Genomic DNA, 16,315 nt, shown 5'->3' with positions numbered 1-16,315 from the left:
AAAACTATCTGAGAAGCGCTGAGTGTCCTGCGACCCTGTGTGACATCGTGGTGTCTTCACCTTGTCTAATACGTGCCAGGAGCACTTTTGAAAAGGAGGGGGAGAAGGATGTGATACGGTTTCTTGTTTGAACGAACCGAAGTTCCCCCTAAATTTAAGCAAAATCCCGTGCTTTCCAGACGTGCTCAGTCGCGCCCCACTCTTCGCCACCCTACGGACTGACTGTTGCCCGAGAGACTCCTCCGGCCGCGGCGTTTCCCAGGCGAGCGCGCTGGAGCGGGCTGCCGTTTCCTCCTCCAGGACGAGATCCAGACCTTCCGCAGCCAGCGCCCCGTCCTCAGAGCCAGCCTCTGCACCGCAAGCCTCAGTGACTCAGTCACAGGCGGAGTCAGCTCACTCAGGGGTTCCCTCGAGTCCTCGACTCCTGCTCTGTCCCCTGGGCCTCCTCCAGGCCCAGCCGGGGCTCCTTGCTTCTTCTCTGGCCTCAGAGCCCTTTCTCTTTGAGCCCAGAGACGTCCACCCTGCTCCGGCCCGGGGGCCCCCCTGCTCTCTGGCAGCGTCCGAGACGCAGCCGTGACCGGGAGCTCTTATCCCTCATGTTTGGGTCTTTCCTCCTGCTGTTTCCTTCTTCTTCAGTCTCAGCTCCCCCATCAGACTCCAGCAGACTCCATCCTCGCTCAGCCCACCCAGTCTCAGCTCAGGGGTCTCTGACCTCCAGTGTCATTCGGGGGTCAGGAGGAGCCCTAAGAGCAGCGGGGCTGAGCTCAGGAATCGTCTTTCCGGGTTAGACACACGGGTCTCGCTTCCTCCAGCGCGTGTCCCCATCCCTGTGGTGGGCGAGCCTTCCTGTGAGTGGGTGATGTGCTGGGACTGCACCTGTGGACCAAGCACAGTGCCGCGCGCCGGGGTGAGGAGGGAACGCCAGCCCGCAGACGCGCACTTTCCCCTAGCCTGCTGGGAGTGGGACGGTGCAGCTGCTGGGGAAGGCAGGCTGGTAGTTCTTCTAAGTCAATCGTAGAGTAGAAATTGACCTATCAGTCGATTAAGCGTAAACTTACCGTTGACCCACAGATTTCATTCCTAAGTATATGCCTCAGAAATTAAAACATACTTCCACACTGAAATTGCTAAATTTTGCACAACCCTAAAAGTGTCTGAAACCCTTCCTTCCTCCCTAATAACTGTGGGGTCCTTGGAGGATAAATTAGGGACCCATTCCCACCCCTTCGGATTTTGTGGGAGAATACGATCTCTACTGAGAGGGCAGAAGACGCAGCTTCTTTTCATCTAAACACAAGGAGATTTGTCAGTAAAGGTCCAGAGTCTGTCTACACCTCCCTGTGGGGAATGGATACACACGCAGCCTCCTGGAACCAGCTCCCTGCCTGCAGAGCTCACCTGGGCAATTCAGCACCCAGGTTTCCGTTCGGTCACTCTGTGGCTCATTTCTGTTATCTGTGAAATGGGGAAAACAAACTTGCCAACCTAAATATGGCACTAAAGAGGAAAATGGGTGAATTCAAAACCCCCTCAGTAAAAGGTCAGCGAAGTGAAGTCGCTCAGTCATGTCAGACTCTTTGTGACCCCATGGACTGTAGCCTACCAGGCTCCTCCGTCCGTGGGATTCTCCAGGCAAGAGTACTGGAGTGGGGTGCCGTTTCCTTCTCCAGGAGCTCTTTCCAACCCAGGGATCGAACCCGGGTCTCCCACATTGCAGGCAGACGCTTTAACCTCTGAGCCACCAGGGAAGGAGTTTTAATATTATTCTATCACAGGAACACCAGATGCCTGAAGAGATGAGACTCCAGTGATGAGACTCAACCATGCCATTCAAAGAACTCATTTTTTTCTTTTTTCTTTTCTTACAGACTTTGGCTCTGTTGTCCTGGTCATGAATCGGAAGAGGGTGTGCTGCAGAGCAGGATGATTGAGAAATGCTGTAGTTCTGGAGCTCAAGCGACCTGCTTTCCTGAGACATCGTTGTACAAAGACATTAGGAAACTGCCCTTAACATGGGTCCTGTTTGTACCCATTGTTCTTCTCACTGAGAGCAAGTGAGTCTGCTAGAAAATGAGCTGCCCTCTGAGCTCAGCAGTCAGGGCACAGCTGGGATTAACCGCGAGGACAGTGGGGTCACGGGGAGGACAGCGCCAGGGTCCAGCCTTGAGGGGAGGCAAAACATACCTGGTCTCCGCCTACAGCTGACACAATTTGCAGTCTCTCTTCTACTGAGACGCTGAGCTATTTTCCCGGGCACACAAAATATTTTTAAAGAAACAAGCCTTTGCAGAACTTAAAAAGTGTCAGCTTTTCAGTTCTTTGTGTTAGAAGTGGTCTTAAATACGAGTCAACATGTATTAACAAGAGAAGATTTTTAAGGGCGGTTATTTCTGGCCGGGCCCAGCTCCTCAGGGCATGCGAAGCAGCTGGGCCATGAGTGCACTGGCTCTGGTCTCGGAAAGGCACGCACCTGCGTTTCATATGAGCCGCAGATGGCAGGCCACAGTTTCTTCTGCGGAAGGAAAGGACCTACAGGAGTTGGTCAGTAATCTTGTCTTGACTCATAAAGACTTCTTCCTCATGAAGTTGACAATAACTGGTGAAGAAATCAGAAGTTGATCTTGAAATCCCAGCTGCCTTGAGGCACGGGAGGTGGCTGGTAGAGGTATATATTCAGGGCTGAGCGCGCCCGGCACACAGACGTGCAGGCTGCCTGCCCACCTCTGCTTCCTCCAGGAACATAGGTAAGTGCTTCCAGCAGCTCTGAGTTACTCAAGAATCCTTTCTGAAAGTAATAATGAACGTGATGTTCTATTGTGCATGTGTTAAATATTTCATTTGGTATGATGGTATTTTACGTATTCTGCCACAGTAAAAGAACTGTTTCTCCTGATTTAGTCCACAGGTAATTTACTTATTTCTAAAAGAAAACCCACGCTCCTTCGGGAGCACGCGTATCAGGGGTAGGCTGTCCAGCATCCACAGATCCTTCTAGTAAGGCACGGAGGTACCTGATGGGAGATGGCTGGATGTTACCACATCAGTTTTGCCTTAGAATCTGTTATAAACTCACTGGGAAAGAACTGGAGGTTGGGAAAAATTGAAAGGAAAAAGAAAAGGGGGTAGCGGTGGATGGAATGGTCACACAGTATCACGGACACAATGAATATGAATTTGAACAAACTCTGGGAGGTAGTGGAGGACAGAGGAGCGTGTCCATGGAGTGCGAAGAATTGGACACTACTTACTTACAACTGAACAACAGCAACAAAGCGTCTGTTATAAAGCAGTTTTTACCCACTCTTGTACAGTCAGTTAGGAAGAGACAGTAAAGATGCTCTATTACTTTATAGAAATTTTCTTTAAATACTAATTTCAATAGTCGTCTAATTATGAGATGGATGCAGGTACATCTCCTAATTATGAAATGTATAACATGAAGTTTCTATTATATTTAAGAACAGTTTCTATGAATAAGGCTTCCCGGGCGGCACTGGTGGTAAAGACCAAGCCTCCCAATGCAGGAGCTGTAAGAGATGCAGGTTCAGTCCCTGGGTGGGGAAGATCCCCTGGAGGAAGGCATAAAAGCCCACTCCAGTATTCCTACTTTCAGAAGTCTTCTAATTACTAAATGTATACAAAGGAAAAATCTTAGTTGCTAGAAATCCACAACCCACACATAAGGCATTTCTTTCAGAAATTCTCATTACAGACTAGCCTTCCTTCACTAGAGTGATGATAAAATGCATCTGATGCTCTTCCAGGACTTCCAGACCACATCCGGCCACCATGAGTTCCCTCGGTGAAGCAATCATCCACCTTGCAATCGATCTGTTCCACCAGATCAGACAATCAAAGAAGGAAAACATCTTCCTGTCCCCTTTCAGTATCTCGTCAGCCTTAGCCATGACTTACTTAGGGGCCCGAGAAAACACCGCATCCGAAATGGAGAAGGTAGGTGCAGCTGCCTTTCCGTCACAGGTCTGCACGGCTTGTCTGCTGGCTGGTGTGCAGATGACCACAGGTCTGCTGTCCCCGGTCCCACGGGAAGCTCGAGCAGCCCCACGACTTGGTGGGCACAGAGGGGGGCACGCACTCTCTCGCAGGGCGCCCCCCTGCTCCTGTGCCTGGTCTTCCTCTGGGGGCTGGGATGAACCCCTACAATTGCACAGGTGAGGCTTTAATGGAAGAGTTCACTGGAAGTAAGATCCATGGGCGACATCTTTACACGTTTCCTCAAAGATGAAACAAAAACTTGACATGATTCTCTAAGGTGGACAGCAATCAAGCAGCTTTGTGTTTTCCACACACAGACTGTGTTTTTTAAGAAGCAAGTGTTTGCACTGAATATTCCTTTCTTCTGTTCTTTGTTCCCTATGGTTTGGGATTTTTTGCTTGGTTTGGTACTTGGTTTGCATTTTCTTTCCTTTCTTCTTCCTGACTTTTTTCTTTCTTGTTTATCGACTGTGATGCACACAGATGTATAGGGTGACACTTCTCTGCCCCACTATCTGTCTCCTCCAGGTACTTCACTTCAGTAAAATCGCAGAGAACGCAAGAGGAGGAGCCGCAAAAGATCGCGTGAGTCACAGCGCACCGGACTTGGAGGATCAAGTGCCCAAGAGGGTCATGGTTTAAACTGGGAATGTCAGACAAAGTGGGGAAGCCCACTGTTAGGGGATCTTAAGTGAAGCCGTGGACGGGGGGGTCGCTCATCTCACGCCACATGTGTGCTCCACCTCCTTGTTATCCTGAGAGGAGAGTAGCGTCTGCTTCACGGTGAGGGCTCTGAAACCAAAGGGGCTTCAGATTGAGCTCTGTTGTTGAGGAATGACAAATGTGGAAAACACAGCTGCTCTGAGCCGCAGCGACTTCACCCCGATTAACTGGGGTCAGTAGAATGTCTGCTGCAATACGTGCAAATCCTCGTGAGGAAGAACAGCAGTGCCGGGAAAATGGAGACTCTGACGTGTGTTATGTATTTTATTATTGTTATTAGAGCGAAATAATAATTATAGATTTAGAACATATTTCAAACACTGGATAGTATTAGTTAACTCATAATATTAATATTGTCATTGGATAATATTAAATCATGATGTTATTTCATATTATTAAGACCAATAGGTAGGCATCAAAATATATTATGGAAAGTGATTAACTGAGAGCTATTGTTTATAGACTAGTCCAAAACTCTTAGGTAGCAAGTTTAAGGTTCTGGATTGAGACAGGCCTGAGTTGCAAACCTGGCTCTGTCTCCTTGGAGAAGCTACTTAGCTCTCTGCACTCTCCTGTTATCATGTGAATGCAAGTAAAGGCTCAGAGGTGCTGGTGCGCAGCGGCGAGCTGTGTCCCAGTCACACACGGCTCCTACCCTGAGAAGTGTGGCCATCGGAATGAAGAGCCGTAGGTCAGAGTCAACAGGTCTTAGAAGACAGCCCCACCAGGAGTAACACAGGGCTTCACGTCATAGCCTAGGACAATGTGCAGATTTCACTTCCTCACACGGTTGATGACTGTTAGAGACGCACAGTGCTCTGGCCCTCGAGAAGCCTAAGCTCAGCTGAGACGTTGACCCTGACCATTGCAGACAGCTAAGACATAACGCAGCTGAGGAGCGGTGCTGCGTGGGCAGTTCAGAAGAGAAAAGAGTGGACCGTGTTTGAGCAGGGAGGAAGAATTGCCTGGAAGACTGACTATAAACATTAGGAAGGCTATATCCAGTAAACACACCAATTAGGGGAAGTAGCAACAACCATCATCCCCGGGGATACCTCCCTCTAGACAGGGACCCAACAGACCCCTGGGGGTGTAGAGTTCACACTGACAGAGAATCCAGTGAGCTCACTTTTTGGTGTTTGAAGGTTGAAAAGCCAGGAAGTGTTCATCATCACTTTCAAAAGCTTCTGACGGAATTAAAGAAATCCACTGATGCCTATGAGCTGAGTGTCGCCAACAGGCTCTATGGAGAAAAGGAGTTTCCGTTTCTCCAGGTGAGTTTCCTGGTCTATCAGGTCCCGGGTCCTCGGGCCCCAGCTCCTAATGGAGGGGGAGGGGTGCAGAGGAGCCTGGGACCCTGCACGGGGGCATTACCCCCAGGGGCCAGGCTCCCCAGCCACAACCCCACCCGCTGGAGTGTCCAGAGGCTGATAGCACACCAGTGAGGCGGGGCTGGGCATGGGCTTGTGAACTCTGCTTGATCAGGATTTAACATATTGCATTTAATTTGGGAATCCCGACATGGTTACTGATAAATTGCTTTTCATTCCTGCTTTCTTCCTGCTCATGTCACAGGAATACATGGATAATGTTCAGAAATTTTATCTGGCCAGTGTGGAATCTGCCGATTTTAAAAATGCTGCAGAGGAAAGTCGAAAGATGATTAACTCCTGGGTGGAGAGCCAAACCAATGGTAGGTTATGAGTCACTCATTTAAAGTCACCACTGAGTCCCCGCTGTGTGTGAACACAGTGTGGACCCTGCCCAGGCTTCCAGGAGCAGGGGTGAGACGAGATCAAGGAGGGTGGGGAGTCCTGCAGGGGGCGGACGGTCCACGTCAGTGCGGAGAGACCCGGGCGGGGGTGCTCCCAGGACCAGCCCCCTGCAGGCACAGCTGAGTCTGGAAGACAGTTTCTTGTGGATCTCAAGTCTCTGCTCAGACTTAAGGTTGATTCATAAATTTTTCTTTCAATTAAAAGCCTAACTTCTGGATTATAATCCCTAAGAGAAAATATGAAGAGTCCACTTTTGCTTTCTTAACTGGGAAACAAACTGCTCTCCTTTAAACCATCCTTCTTGCAGAAATTACCCCCTGCAGGAAAAGGTGCCTGGCCCACGTCCCCCTCCCACAGGATTGTTATAGGTGTCCTCCCCACCCAGGGAGGGGGCTGGACAACGTCCCCATCCCATGAACCGTATCCTACCTCCTTTCCGAAATATAGGCTCAACCTACAGCAACTCAGTGTGCAGAATGAAGACAGGGAATGGAAACAAGAGACAGAGCTACTGAGGGAGCAGGGAGGGAGGAGAGGGAAGGAAGGCAACTGGCCAGTAAAGGTCAGCGGAAGTCAGTTCTTCAGAATCGACGACCTGTTCATCAGTTCCGATGAACAAGGTATTGTCAGAATCGATGACCCAGAATTCTTGGGTCAGGAAGAGCCCCTGGAGGAGGGCACGGCAACCCACTCCAGTATTCTTGCCTCGAGAGTCCCATGGACAGAGGAGCCTGGTGGGCTGCCATCCGTGGGCTCACAGACTGAAGAGGCTTAGCACAGCTGCTGCTGCTGTTGCTGCTGCTGCTGCTAAGTCGCTTCAGTCGTGTCCGACTCTGTGCAACCCCATAGACGGCAGCCCACCAGGCTCCCCCATCCCTGGGATTCTCTAGGCAAGAACACTGGAGTGGGGTGCCATTGCCTTCTCCTAGCACAGCATGGCATCTTAAATATCATAGAGATATCACGGCATCTTAAATATCAGAAATCAGTGCATCAGGGTTCCTTGTGACATGACTGCGGCCCCCACACACACACTGAACGCCTTCCCAGGCAGGAGCAGGGGCGTCTCCGTGAGGGCGGCTCCATGAGGCCGGGGCCATGAGCAAAGCCTCACCCGGTGAACCGCTGGGCATGCGGTCCCTCCCGGGCTGACTCGTGCGAGTATTTAATCATCACTTGCAGCTTTCAAAGCATCTGACAGACAAGCCCCTCGTGCCTTTCACGACAGACCTCTGGTTTTCTGTCTTTGCAGAAAGAATCAAGGGTCTGTTTCCCAAAGACTCTCTCGACAGCACCACTGTTCTGGTTCTGGTGAACGCCGTCTATTTCAAAGGGCAGTGGAACCAGAAATTTCAGGAAGAAAGTACTGCGGAGGAAAAGTTTTGGCTGAACAAGGTATTGTCCGTAATTTATGTATGTAACAAAGAGTAGTTACACATGCACTGTGAAACTTAAATGCATAGTAATTAATATGTAACTGCAGATAGAAGATAGTAATTAATATGTAACTGCAGATAGAAGATAGAATTTGTCAAGGCTTACTGTCTTGTCGTTTTTTTAAACTTTATTTACTCGGGATTCCTTGAAGAAACTCTTATCTCTAAGACACAAATTTACCAGATCATCTCTTAGGAGGCTGAGTTTGGTATCTCAATAATATTATCTTTTTTTCTGGACTAATGCTCACTTGGCATTCTTTTTGCACATGAATTTATTGCAGGATACAAGCAAACCTGTGCAGATGATGAAACAAACCGATAGCTTCAATTTCGTGTCACTGGAGGATGTGCAAGCCAAGATCCTGGAAATCCCATACAAAGGCGAAGAGCTAAGCATGATGGTTCTGCTGCCCAATAAAGTAGACGGTCTGCAGAAGGTAAAACCTGGTATTCACAGTGCTCATGCCATTGTTTAAATTTCCAGTGATGCCGTGCTTGTGCGGGCTGCTCATAGACTGGCTGGCAGCATAGAACAAACAAAAAAAAAAAAAATCAATATCTTAAATATCAGTGGCTCAATAGTTAAGAATCCGCCTACAGTGTGTGAGCCACAGGAGACATGGGTTCAATCCCTGGGTCAGGAAGATCCCCTGGAGGAGGAAATGACAACCCACTCCAGTGTTTCTGCCTGGGAAATCCCATGGACAGAGGAGCCTGGAGGGATACAGACCATGGGGTCACAAAAAGAGTCAGACGTGACTTTCACATGAAACAAATGTTGTTTCATTAATGTGTGCATATTTATACACACGCACATATATATACATATACATTAGAATAGACATTTCTATACATGCATATTTGTGTGTACATACATACATGCATGAAAATAGCAAAGCTATAAATATATAAAAACATTTATTTGATCTATGATATATATTCAGGACTGTTATTTTTTCCTCCTCAGAGAAAATCTAATAAACTGAATCTCCTGTGTTCATGTTTACTGTTAAAATAAAGGTTTTCCAGACATTTCAATCCGAGGTTAGGTGGGCCCCATGACCGCTGAGAATCCTGACAGTTGTTCCTTTTCCACTGTTCCAGCTTGAAGACCAGCTCACTGCTGAGAAGCTAATAGCGTGGACGAGCCCACAGAATATGGGGAAGAGACAAGTGCATTTATACCTGCCTCGGTTTAAAGTGGAAGAGAGCTACGACCTCGTGCCCACACTGCAAGCCCTGGGGATGGTGGACGCCTTCCGTGATGAGGTGGCCGACTTCTCGGGCATGACCAGGAAATATGATCTGGTGGTATCAAAGGTCTTCCACAAGTCCTTTGTGGAGGTGACCGAGGAGGGCACGGAGGCCGCGGCTGCTACCGGTGTGGGTGTCAGTGTTGTCACGTCACTACCGTTTCACGAGAGTTTCCGCTGTGATCACCCTTTCCTGTTCCTCATCAAGCACATCAAGACCAACAGCATCCTCTTCTGCGGCCGAGTCTCTTCCCCTTAGACGGCCTTGGCCAGCGGCCACACTCGGGGCATTCAGAGAGCTGTTCCCGGAGCACGAATGCTGGTGTAACAGGTTCCCTTGGATCCATTCTCCTTTCCAAGCTCACAGTCACCACTGAGCGTGCACTGGTGGAAGTATGCATACGACACCTGTCTCTCTCTCTCCTACAAACAAATGTAAACTGACTCTCTCGCTCCATGGTAACTCCTCTCTGCACAAAATGTTCAACATATTTTAAGAGATTAGCTGATTCATGTCAATGTATGGCAAAAACCACCACAATATTGCAAACTACTTAGCCTCCAATTAAAATTAATTAATAAAAAAGATTATTTCTATACTTATCTTCTACTGAGCTTGAAATATCATAGCTCTTATTCAAAAATTACAGGTCCTAAATTATATATACTACAAGTCATATATACTCTTCACCTAGGCACTCACATTTCTTTGAATTTAGCTGGTATGTGGGATACTTACACGTCTAAAGGTTTGATTTTGTGAAATACATTATCAATAAAACAATGATTTATTCATGTCACTCATTGCTTTTCCTTTTTTCTTATAAACAAAGTGCAAGTGAACTACCACACATAGAAAAGATAATTTAGAAAGATATTATCATATATAAAAATTCAAAGTAGTAGAACATGATGAGGTTGAAGAGGCGGACTGTTACCAGAACGTGAAAGGCTTTATAACCCACGTTAAGAACTTAAGTGAGTCCAGAACTCAGAGATGGGATAAGAACTGAATCTCTAAACAGGTAAGGCAGACAATACCGATAATAGACAGGTAATAGAGTTACTGAGAGAACTATGGTAATCATTGCTGAAGGCAAAAATGGGATCAGACTGGGGGAGTATATAGTAAGAAGAAGGGCAGGCCTACACATGACCCTGAAATACACAAATACTTAAATGTCAAGTATCAACAGTTTCTATTTCCTAAAACATAGCTCTCCTTAGGGCAGGAGGAATCTTTTGGAGCTAACAGACACGTTGGAGTGATGGTTTCACAAATGTATTCTCATCTCAAAACTCATGAAGTTGTATACGTTAAACGTGTACAGCACTTTCTACATCAGTCATACATCAATAAGGTTATTTTTTAATGGAACATAGCGAAAATCAATATTTTATGTGGTTTAAAAAATGAAAATAAAGGTAATAGAGTTTAATAAAGAATCTCATGTTCATACAAAATACCTCTCCCCAGGATACCACCTGGTCCCCATTGGGTGGGCCAAAGCTAAAAAGACTGTTCAAACCCCATGTGGAGAGAACGTGAATCAGTCAGAACTCTCCCATATATCTGGTAGGGAAACAAAAGCTGCAACCACTTTGGAAACCAGTCTTGTAATTTTAAGTTTTCCATCTTTATTAAGATATAATTGACCCGTAACACTGAGCAAGAAGAAGGTGGACCACGTGTGGATCTGACCCACTTATTTCCTGCCAAGTGATCACCATCCCAGCTCACACTGATGCCTCCGCCACATCACATCGTTACCATTTCTTTGTGAGCTGTTTTGTTCAAGAGGAGTGGTCTCCTTCTTGATCTCTTTGGGGGACAGGAGGCTAGGGTGTCCTAACACTGCTGTCTGGGTGACGTTCCTCCAGAAAACTCTAAAATCTCCATGGTTGAGCAATGTCCTTCTAGAGAAAGTCTTTCTCAAGTGTGCAAGATGCTCATGTTGGCACTTTCCTGTAAAGTCAATACTGACCAGACAATCTAGTAATTCCATGGCTTGATTTTACCCAAGAGATGTGAATACAACCGCCACAAAAGGACTAGCGTACAGATGTCCACTGAAGTTCTGTTCACACTGGCTGACAAGCTGGCAAAGCCTCAAACTTTTATCGGAACTTTTATAGAAACAAAAGAACAGAAATCTCTGATTCCTACGGCAACATAGATAAAACTCTACACACTACACTGTGCGAAAGAAACAGCTGAGCAGAAAGAGTGCATGTTCTCTCATTTCGCCCGTGTGCCAGTCTTTTAAAGGAAGAAATGTACTTACATCTCAATACAAAAGAGACCTTTGAAACACCCAGAGCAATATGATCATGGGAAATAAAAACACCAAAAAAAGATAGACACTCACTAAACATGAAAGCTAATATTTTATCAATATCGTCTGTTAGTGAGATGAATCAGAGCTTAATTAGGGCTTCCCTGGAAGTTCAGACGGGGAAGAATCTGCCCGCAATGCGGGGGCCTTGGGATGGATCCCTGGATGGAGAAGAGTCCCTGGAGCAGGGAATGGCACCCACTCCAATCTCCTTGCCTGAGAAATGCCATGGACAGAGAAGCCTGGCAGCCTACGGTCCATGGGGCTGCAAGTCAGACACGACTGAGCAACTAACACTTTCAAAGCATAATTTCTCTGTGCTTTTTCATTTAAGGTAAAGATGTATACTCCTAAACACTTACTTGTTCTGCATCTAACATAGAATATTGAACTTTGTTAATAGCAGTTTTTAAAATAACATTTTTTAACACTTTTTATTTTGTACTGTGGTATAACCAATAAACAATGTTGTGATAGATTCAGGTGAACAGTGAAGGGACTCAGCCACACACACGTTTCCATTCTCCCCCAAACTCCCCTCCCATCCAGGCTGCCGGGCAACAGTGAGCAGAGGCTCTGAGCCATCAAGTGACAGTCAGCTGTTTTTCCATTTTAGATGCGGCAGTGTGTACCTCTCTCCCAAACTCTCTGACTATCCCTCCCCACACCTTCCCGCCTGGGGCCATAAGTTCGTTCTCTGAGTCTGTTTCTGTTTTGTAAATAAGTTTATCTGTGTTGTCTCTTAGGTTCTGCATATGAGATGTTACACAATATTTCTCCTCCTTTGTCTGACTTACTTCACCCAATGCGATAATCTCTAGGTCCATTCATGTGGCTGCTAATGGCATGATTTCATTCTTTTTAAGAATCATTAAACGTTTCTAGAGATACACTAAATGAAGGTTTCGAGAAGGAAACGGCAGCCCACTTCAGTGTTCTTACCTGGAGAATCCCATGGACAGAAGAGCCTGGCGGGCTGCAGTCCGCAGGGTCACAAGAGTCAGACAGAACTTACTGAGTAAATCACCACCACCCCCAAACGGAGAGTCTGTCCATCACAGGAAAAAATGTTCGTGACCAGACTGTTGGAATACATTTTACTCATTAATTGAATAATACACACCAAAATTACTCCCATGCCTTCTCTCCAAGCTCATAACAGTTTTTAGTTTGCCTTACAGGACTGCTGATTGTACTGGACTGAAGAAAACTTCCCCCTTCCACATAAGAAATTTCATGTCTAATCATAGGTTGTGACCTTATTTGGAAATAAGTCACAGACATAACTACTTCACACAAGATTATACTGACTCGGGGTGGACCCTAATCCAATGACTAGGATCCTCAGAAGAAGAGAAGAGACATTCAGAGAAGAGTCAGGTAAAGACAGAAGCTCAAGCTCAGAGCTCTAGGGACCAACGTACCTGGAAGAGGTGCAGCTTTCTCCTCTAGAGCCTTCAGAGGAAGTGTGTGCTGAGGACAGGTTGATTTTAGGCCCCAGGCCTCCAGAAGTGAGGGACAATGAGTACCAGTGGTTTTAAGCCTCAGCTTCAGGTACACCGCGGCATCCGTCCTAGGAATCCGACAAGCTGCTTGAGAGCGGAGGGGAGCCCCTCCCACTCTGCTGCCTAAATTCTGGATGACCTTAATTAGCTAGAGCAAAACTCAAGCATGTCAGCAATTTAAAAATATATGTTTTCAAACAATCACATACATATAAATAATATTATAAATCAAAATTCAAGGAAATTCTTTGGATTTGAGCAATAAGTCTTTTACATGAAGCACAGAAAATGTGGATGTTCTGTCAAGCGACCATCACACACAGGGAGGAAAACACTGCAACGAGTTAGCGTCAGGCATTTCTTGTACAATAACAGATATTTACTGGACTCTACGGGAGTTGGTGCTGTCTTGCTTCGCTCACTGAGAAACGGAAGGTGGTGCTGACAGCCATCCCTGGAGGTCCTGGTGAGATCTGTGCTAAAGCCAGAATCGTGTCCGGGAGCACAGAGGCTGCTTCCAGAATGAAGAGGGAAATGCGCGGTGCTGTCGTGGTCTCCGACTCTGGCTCACGGGATGAGACTCGGGAGTCCGCTGTCACCTAATGCCAAGCAGCCTTGCAAAGCTCCCTTGTCACTTGGCCCCTGCTTCTACCACTGTGGTCCACACCCTTCACTAAGCCCAGTGCCAAGCCCCAGAAAGGCTGAGGACCCTTTCTACGCAGAATGAATCACTAGGAAGCCATAAAAATGCAACGATTAAACACATCGTGTGACCATCCCTGCATTCGAACAGAATCAAGAGCCCTCGTCCAAATGTGAGAGGCCAGCAGTCAGTGGTTCCTAGCTGATGCACAAAGAAAAGGCTCTCTCTGCTCCAAAGATACGCTCATGCTAGTGAAACATTAGCAGAGACCCATGAAAGCTGAGGCAAGAGGCAGCGCCATTTTTCTGATAAGGCAAGAAGCTACACAATAAAACTTAAACTAAAATGGCAACCCACTCCGGTATTCTTGCCTGGAGAATCCCATGAACGCGGAAGCCTTGGGGGCCACAGTCCATGGGGTGGCAAAGAGTCGGACACGACTGAGGGACTAACTCTAAGGGTGGCCACAGAAAGTGAGTTTGAGACAGAAAGTCGGGGGTGTGGAGGACAGCGGAAGATAGGATTCCAGGAAAGAGGACTCAACAAGTGACGAGTCTTTCAGAAAATTCTCTCTAAAGACTGAGCGGGGACCCATCAGGAGGCGACGAGGTCACTGCTGATCTCCAGAAGGAACGCTTCAGAGGTGTGACTGGTTGGACTACAGGGGACAGAGGGGCACATGGGGGTCCGCTCCCAGCTGGGTGAGCCTCGGCCCGGAAGACAGAGCCCAGACGTTGTGAGTGTCTCCGTGTTTCTGGAGATGAGCCCCACGGGAAGCAGATGGTGCTCAACGCAAATCATCTACCACGATCGGCGTTCCAGAGCACCCAGCCCATGTCTACATTCCTCCAGCAAGCATGTCCCCTACGTTCCCAGAATTACCGTCCAGTGACCAGCTGTCCCTCTTTCCCACCCACGAGCAAAATGACAGCTGCTCATCACTTTGCAACGCGCCTTTCCTTCACTGGACTCTCTGTCTGAGGAGGTATCCTTTTTGGCACATGAGTATCTGACACATTTATGTTCATTTCATTTATGAACATAAATGAACAGTTATGTTCAGGTTAATTTTTGCCCTTTCCTTCTCCAGGGGATCTTCCCAACCGAAGGATCAAACCCGAGTCTTTCGCATTGCAGGCCAAGTCTTCACCGTCTGCGCCACCAGGGAAGCCCGTGTGTGTCCACAGCTGCCGGATACTCCATTGTGGAGCCTTTATTTCCCTCCTTCTCTAATAGGCATATCTCCCCTGCTGTCGTGCTCAGCAGGTCTGCAGTCCATCTCCTCAACTGAAGGGTTAATGCGGCCACAATAGGGAAAGTCGAGATGTACTGCCTGCAAACAAGATGTTCTGCCAAGAAGACGGACACAGCCTTGAGATTAATGGTCCCTTGCAAATAAGGGGACATTCCCTTCTTGTGATAAGGGCTCTGGACAGACTCTGCAGTGGGCCGGAATTTCACTCTCTTTTGCTGTATGATAACGTTTATGCACATGCGCTGTACTGAACAGGTTTGGTCATACAGTCTGGAATTCTGCCCAGGGGGGCTATATAAAAATAAACCGCGAGCCTGCTTGCTTGCACAGTTATTTTTCCTCTGGCCAGAGTGTGTCTGTCTCTTGTATGTGTGTCTTGTTGTTTTACGTCATTTCACTCGTAATCTCCAGAAATCTCCTACACTCAACTATGTCTCCTTCAGCACAGTGTGTGGGTTATCCAGAGTGCATATTTAAATAGAGACTCGGTGAATCTTAATCATACTGCCAGGAGAAATATCAACAACCTCAGATATGCAGATGACACCACCCTTATGGCAGAAACTAAAGAGCCTCTTGATGAAAGTGAAAGAGGAGAGTGAAAAAGTTGGCTGAAAGCTCAACATTCAGAAAACTAAGATCATGGCATCCAGTCCCATCACTTCATGGCAAATAGATGGGGAAACAGTGGAAATAGTGGCTGACTTTATTTTGGGGGCTCCAAAATCACTGCAGATGGTGACTGCAGCCATGAAATTAAAAGACACTCCTTCAAAGGAAAGTTGTGACCAACCTAGATGGCATATTAAAAAGCAGAGACGTTACTTTGTCAACAAAGGTCCGTCTAGTCAAGACTATGGTTTTTCCTGTGGTCATGTATGGATGTGAGAGTTGGACTGTGAAGAAGGCTGAGCACCGAAGAATTGATGCGTTTGAACTGTGGTGTTGGAGAAGACTCTTGAGAGTCCCTTGGACTGCAAGGAGATCCAACCAGCCCATCCTAAAGGAGATCAGTCCTTGGTGTTCACTGGAAGGACTTATGTTGAAGCTGAAACTCCAATACTTTGGCTACCTCATGCAAAGAGCTGACTCATTTGAAAAGACCCTGATGCTGGGAGGGATTGGGGGCAGGAGGAGAAGGAACGACAGAGGATGAGATGAATGGATGGCATCACAGACTCAATGGACATGAGTTTGAGCAAGTCTTGATGACTGTAGCTTTATAGTAAAATCTGAAGTCAGGAAGGTTGATTCCTCCAGCTCCGTTCTTTCTCAAGACTGCTTTGGCAGTTCAGGTTCTTTTGTGTTTCCATATGAATTGTGAAATTTTTTGTTCTAGTTCTGTGAAAAATGTCATTGGTAATTTGATAGGGATCACACTGAATCTGAA

At 47.0% G+C, this 16,315-nt stretch overlaps 1 protein-coding gene and 1 long non-coding RNA gene across 2 annotated transcripts; one reads left to right on the top strand and one right to left on the bottom strand.

The window, feature by feature from the left end:
* The first annotated feature begins 2,696 nt into the window (after positions 1 to 2,696).
* On the top strand, positions 2,697 to 9,986 carry LOC101103862 (serpin B4-like). The gene is made up of 8 exons (XM_027960721.3): positions 2,697 to 2,744; positions 3,765 to 3,954; positions 4,525 to 4,581; positions 5,865 to 5,993; positions 6,295 to 6,412; positions 7,747 to 7,889; positions 8,215 to 8,370; positions 9,038 to 9,986. Exons 2-8 carry the CDS (start codon positions 3,790 to 3,792, stop codon positions 9,443 to 9,445), a joined length of 1,176 nt encoding a protein of 391 aa, XP_027816522.1. The 5' UTR covers positions 2,697 to 2,744; positions 3,765 to 3,789; the 3' UTR covers positions 9,446 to 9,986.
* Positions 8,037 to 15,121, bottom strand: LOC132658490 (uncharacterized). Its single transcript, XR_009598186.1, has 2 exons — positions 12,947 to 15,121; positions 8,037 to 12,604 (listed from the first exon to the last, which is right to left on the bottom strand). It is a non-coding gene; the product is annotated as an uncharacterized LOC132658490 (long non-coding RNA).
* Positions 15,122 to 16,315: the final 1,194 nt, after the last annotated feature.

Source organism: Ovis aries, chromosome 23 (genome assembly GCF_016772045.2).
Source record: "Ovis aries strain OAR_USU_Benz2616 breed Rambouillet chromosome 23, ARS-UI_Ramb_v3.0, whole genome shotgun sequence".
Taxonomy (NCBI): Eukaryota; Metazoa; Chordata; class Mammalia; order Artiodactyla; family Bovidae; genus Ovis; species Ovis aries.
The sequence above is the reverse complement of the archived record's forward strand: the minus strand, read 5'-3'. Positions and strand labels throughout refer to the sequence as shown.